This window comes from Acomys russatus, chromosome 8, assembly GCF_903995435.1.
Source record: "Acomys russatus chromosome 8, mAcoRus1.1, whole genome shotgun sequence".
Lineage (NCBI taxonomy): Eukaryota > Metazoa > Chordata > Mammalia > Rodentia > Muridae > Acomys > Acomys russatus.
The window spans coordinates 67,678,397-67,684,368 of record NC_067144.1 but is presented as its reverse complement, the minus strand read 5'-3'; the positions used below and the strand labels follow the sequence as shown (position 1 = coordinate 67,684,368).

The following is a 5,972-nucleotide window of genomic DNA, read 5'->3' as shown; positions in this document are numbered from 1 at the left end:
ACTCTCCACTAGAAACTGGTAGAAGATCTTGTCTAATGTTCTTTTAGTTTGGCATTTGTAATGCCCTTCATGATAGGATCATTTAAAGCACTAAGAATTTGTGTGGTCCATTGATTTGTATTGGGAATGTTCTGGAAGGCTAAACCTGAACAGCTGCCACTCCACCTCCCACCCAGGAAGGCAAAGATTTCATCATCATCATCATATCAACAACAACATCACAACCCAGTTTCAACAGCATTCGTTAATTCTCTATTAGGTCATAAGCTTGCATACTGTGACTACATTTAATAAATCATCAAGCTGTACGTCTATTATCCTAAATACATCTGACCGCTATACATAATGTGAAGAGAAGAAAAATGAAGGGATGCATTTCCATGGCTTACAATGGTCAGAGATCACAGAATTTGTACATTTATGGACTTTCCTAAATTTAATCAATCCAGTAAAAATCTACAGCTTTCTCTGTTTGGGTAATTAAGTATAGAACGTGATGACATGTGGCTGTGTTTGGAAGACAGGGATAGAATGAGATTTGTGTCAGAAGTGTCTGACGCACACAAGATGATCCACATTGAAGCCGCATGTCTCTGGGGCCACGGAAGGCTGGTGTCTTGTAGTGTTCGACATTGCTTGCTTTTGAGCTGAAGAAATGTATAATGTGGATTACAAGTAAAAAAGGGAGAGAGACATTTGATTGGAAGATTTCTGCAAATGGATCTCAGCCAGTAAGTAGCAGTGTAGATGGTAGGGATGTCCATCTACACTGCACAATGCAATTATGTGTTCTAAAAAGTGTGTGTGTGTGTGTGTGTGTGTGTGTGTGTGAAATTAGTAAATAGATACATAGTATTTAATGAAATCCCATCTATCAATGTATAACTTGACTGAGAAGGAAAGGGTATAGTTTCAGATTTAATAGATGAATTAAAAATTGAGGAAAGACTAAAAAAGAATGAGCAGAGAGAGGTAGCTGGTTATTTATTACAGAAATTAAGAGAATGAAAGACTACAGAAATTTGATGGGGTGATGTAATCACTGTTTTAAATGAGTCCAGAGACGGTGTTTCCTTTGAATGCAGCTATTTGGCAATTACTAAGGACTTTGTGGTTATGCCTGAAGCGCTTGGATGTGAAATCCTTGAGCTAAAGGAACGGTGGCTAGCTAAAACAATGGAGTACAAATTAAAAAGAAAAGCACTCCAAGGTTGCGTAATTACAAGGTTACTGGAAGCTATCAGCCAGATTAGAAGATTTTAATTAGAACACTAGTGTGGCCTTTGAAGAGGGTAAAATCATTTTTCATCTAGGAAGCATTTCTTTTACTGGAATGCAAACTCATTAAAAGGTAATGGTTACTAACAATTCCTTAATAGAAGTTTGGACCTTTTGTTAAGTAACAAAGAAACTATTTAAATGAATTTATAGACGTGAAATTATTCTGCTGCATGGAGATGGATCACCTGTCCTTTTTTTTTTTTTTTTTTTTTTTTTTTTTTTACTACGCTTAACACAAGAGTATAAAAGCATTCAGGAAAGCTAGGCACACACACACTCTCAAATTCGTCTCCAGTGCAAACAGTTAATCTCTCCCAGCATCATGAGCTACTACAGCGGCTACAACAGAGGCCTGGGCTTCGGCTATGGCGGCTTCGGAGGCCTGGGCTGTGGGTGTAACAGCTTCCGGAGACTGGGCTGTGGCTCTGGCTATGGAGGTTATGGATATGGCTCTGGCTACGGAGGTTACGGATATGGCTCTGGCTACGGAGGTTACGGATATGGCTCTGGCTACGGAGGCTACGGAAGCTACAGATACGGCTGCTTCCGCCCTTCATGCTATGGAGGGTATGGGTTCTCCAGCTTTTACTGAGTGAATTGCTTATCTTCAGACTATCTTCATTATTTTGTCCATAGAGAAGAAAAATGCTCTCTTGTGGTTTATTAACTTCTTGCTCTGGGGAAAAAAAAAAACAAAAAAACAAAACAAAAAAAAAAAAAAACGGTCTTCAATTACTCTCGAAGAATCTGGAATCTCCCCATCGACCTTATGGCTCCTTGTATGATATTCAGTCATTAACATTGTTCTGGATGTACATGCTCTACACTTGAAAATCATCATTAATAAACATGTTTAACTGATCTGACAGCATGAATTTATCATTTTATTTTAATACATTATAAACTGTAATGTGGGCTTATAGTCAGTATGTCAGTCTTTTATATGAAAGTCAGTGCTTTGATTCAATAATGTTTTATTTAAAAATAAATTTAATTCAAATTATACTTGTACGACTTCCTGTGTTGTGAACCATTCTAAGCATTGAAGATATTAAGGTATATGATGGGTTATAACATGGCTACTTTCCTGTGTTCTTTCTTTTGTTTTCAGTAGTTGTTCCATTTTTTAAATTGAAAATATATTTTATACAGTATATTTTGAATATGATTTCCCTCCAGCTCCTCCCAGATCCTCTTCACCTCCCTGCCTATCCAAATCCACACTCTCACTTTCTTACTTATTATAAAACAAAGAGTCATTTAAAAATAATATGAATAATAATGATAATAATAAAACAAGATAAAAACAAACCAGAATAGAACAAACTGAAGTAAAAGAGATGAAGGAGACAATACAGTGATTTTATAATCTGATTCTATGTGCTACTATGTTTAAGACTTGGTTTTACATACTTATTCCAAATAAATGGTTGGTGTAAAAAGATATTTGTATTGATGTTTAAGGTAGAAAGGGTATTATTAAATTCTCATGGACATCACATTGAGGTTTTAATTTTGTTATGTCTTTTACATATAATCAGTTTGGTTTTTAAATACTGGACAGGTTAGACCCAGCACTTAAGAAGTTCACACTCTGGGCGTGGTAGAGCACGCCTGTAACCCCAGAACTCGGGAGGCAGAGGCAGGAGGATCTATCAGTTTGAGACCAGCCTGGTCTACAAAGTGAGTCTAGGACAGCGACACTACACAGAGAAATATTGTCTCAGATAACCAAAACAAACAAAAAACAAAACAAGCAAAAGAGTTCGCTTAATTCACTGCAGTTTTCCACAGGTCCTGCTGTCCAAAAGGTGCTGTTTGTCTAATATAAACGCCAGATATTTCAGGAATAAAAATACCTGGATCAGGGGCTGGAGAGATGGCTCAGAGGTTAAGAGCACTGACTGCTCTTCCAAAGGTCATGAGTTCAATTCCCAGCAACCACATGGTGGCTCACAACCATCTATAATGTGATCTGATGCCCTCCTCTGGCCTGCAGGGGTACATGCAGGCAGAGCTCTGTATACATAATAATAAATAAATAAAATCTTAAAAAAAAAAAAAAAATACCTGGATTGCCTTTTCTAATTCGGACTTCTGGGATTCAGTCCCAGGTAATATTTTTGTTAGTTATATATTAGGGCTACAAATTTTATATTACTCAACATCTCTTAGGAAAAATCTCTGTTTTAATTGAATGTCTTATATTTTTGGATCACAACCTCTCCTCCTTCCTCTCCCTCCCTTCCTTTCTCTTTGAATGAGGTCTCTAGACTAGCTTCTGAACACTTAAGGATGTGCTGAGCTTCCCATCCCTTTGTCACCACTTCCTGAGTGCTGGTGTATAGGAAACTCTGACCCAGGCTGGTTCACAAGGAAAACAAACCCAGAGGTTCATGTTACACAATGCATCTCACAGCTGAACCACACCGCCACCTGGATCATAACTACTCTTAACATCCCTTTTTCCCATCTTATTTTCTTCAGGGAACAAAACCTGTGTCCTAGCTCTCAGGTAGCTTCTACTCTCTACAGAAATCCACGTGAAAAAGCACAAAGACTTTGTAGACCTAAAATATCTCCAAGATAATCATGTCAATTAACCAAACAATGGACTGAAACAGCATTTCACCCTGGGATATTCAGGTAATATTTACTTAATAATATTAAGTAACTGTCCCTCCCATGGTTATGGTTTGTTTTTTAACTTCTTTATGAATATGGTCATAAATATGTGGTAATTTTTATATATCTGCCCAATGTATTTTTAATTTTCAATAATATCATACTTTTATACAATGTGCTGTGATTACAGGAATACACAAGTGCCCTCACATTTCCCTCCAATTCCTGTCCACAACTTGCTATTCCAAATAAACATTGCTTTCTCCCTGCTCCCTTCTTCTTCCCATTTCTCTGCACACTGCATCGATGGATTTACCACTGCTGCAAGTCCATGCCTGTGCTGTATTGAGGAGGCGCATTCTTCCCCATTCTTCAGCTCCTCCAGTCTTTCCGCCCCCTTTTCTACAATGTTCCCACCACCTTGGACATTGCACCATAGATGTTCCATTTGGGGTGAGTTTTTTCTTAATTGAAGGATAAAATTTCATATATTTATGAACAATGTGATTTTTTATATGTTACTTCATGGAATGACCAATAATGGTAATTAATAAGTCTATTGCTTATTAAACATCATTTAGTACTCTTTAATATTTTTATTTAAGATTTACATTTTTGTTGTTAATTTTGTTGTTTGAGTAGACTCCACTTTGTACATGTTATACCATTAATTTATATTATACATATATGATATGCAAAACAATATTTAGGAATATATGTATATATGCATATGCATATAACAATTGATAAAAGATAGGCCATAAATTTGATATAGAGCAAATGGTGGTATATGAGACACCAGTATTAATACCAGAATATTGAGAGGAAAGGAAGGGAAGAGAGAAATGATATAATCACATTATAATCTGAAAAAATGGAAGAAACAAGCAAAAGAAATATGTTGGAGTTGGGTATGTAGCTATAGTGGTAGTGTGCTTTCCTAGCATTCACAAAACCCTAGGATGCATGCCCAGTGACACAGGAACCACGTGTGGTATTGCAGGCCTGTAATTCCAGCACTCCAGAGGAGAATGGAGCTCAATCTGGCCTCCAATTCACAGAAATCCTCCTGTATCAGTCTCCCAGGTGCTGAGATTATACATGTGAGCCCCATATCTGCTTTGATGCTTTATTCTTACTAACATATTTTTTCTTGAAGAGCTGAATGGCAGGAAAACTTGCCAATCATTACTTTTAAATATTTAATTTTACACAATGGGAAAATGCAAATCAAATTGATTCATCAAACAAATTTCATTGTTATTACCGCTGGTCATGTCCTTTTAAGTCCAAAAGTAAAGAAAACATTGAATAAATTGTACTTTCTAAGCCTTTAAAATGTTGGTGAATATGTGTTACTGAGAAAAATAATTCGTATGTCAAAATGTTGTATCATTAAATTACATGACTTATTATGAAAAATAATTCAGTTCTAAAACATATTATTTATGATTGTCTGTTCAGTTGCAGAAATGCATAATGAATTTATTAATACCCGCAATAGTAATGGCTTTTAGCTTAGTGGAAGAGATGGGTTGTTTCTGTCGCAGACTGCATAGGTCTTAAATTTCAGGCTACTCACATACCCTTTTGATACACAGAGTGCCTGACACAGAAAAGACAGTGCGTATTTGTTAAGAAACATTTACTTGATTTTCATGATATAGACGTAATGAGTTGGAACATCCTGCATCTTCAATAACAGTGTTCAACTACTAAGTGAACAATGGGCTGATTATTGTCAACGTTACTTCCTGATCCCTTATTGAGATCAAATGTGCTTTTGAAAGTTAACTAATAATATATCCCTGCAAACAACCTGAATCAAAAGTGAAGTTGTGACTCATACAGAGCCTCAATAGCTTATACAATCCTAAGAGATATAGTATCCTCAGTGCAGACCTTTATGATTCTACTTCTGGATGTTGTCTTTAATTCTATAAATGCAAAGTAGGTTTGCAAAATGGAAAAGAGTGCATTTCTCAGCAAATATTTAGCAGATCTTTGATAAGTCTAGAGAAGAAAATGCTTGCCAACCTATCTTCAAAGCATTAATTTCATTGTGA

General features: G+C 36.3%; 1 protein-coding gene across 1 annotated transcript; it reads left to right on the top strand.

Annotated features, from left to right (window-relative positions):
- Positions 1-1,565: 1,565 nt before the first annotated feature.
- Positions 1,566-1,960, top strand: LOC127192856 (keratin-associated protein 16-3-like). Its single transcript, XM_051150206.1, has one exon. The coding sequence runs from the start codon at positions 1,604-1,606 to the stop codon at positions 1,871-1,873; it is 270 nt and encodes an 89-aa protein (XP_051006163.1). The 5' UTR covers positions 1,566-1,603; the 3' UTR covers positions 1,874-1,960.
- The last annotated feature ends 4,012 nt before the right edge of the window (positions 1,961-5,972 follow it).

Coding starts and splice junctions, on each gene's coding strand:
- LOC127192856 (XM_051150206.1), top strand. CDS start 1,604: ATGAGCTACTACAGCGGCTACAACAGAGGCCTGGGCTTCGGCTATGGC.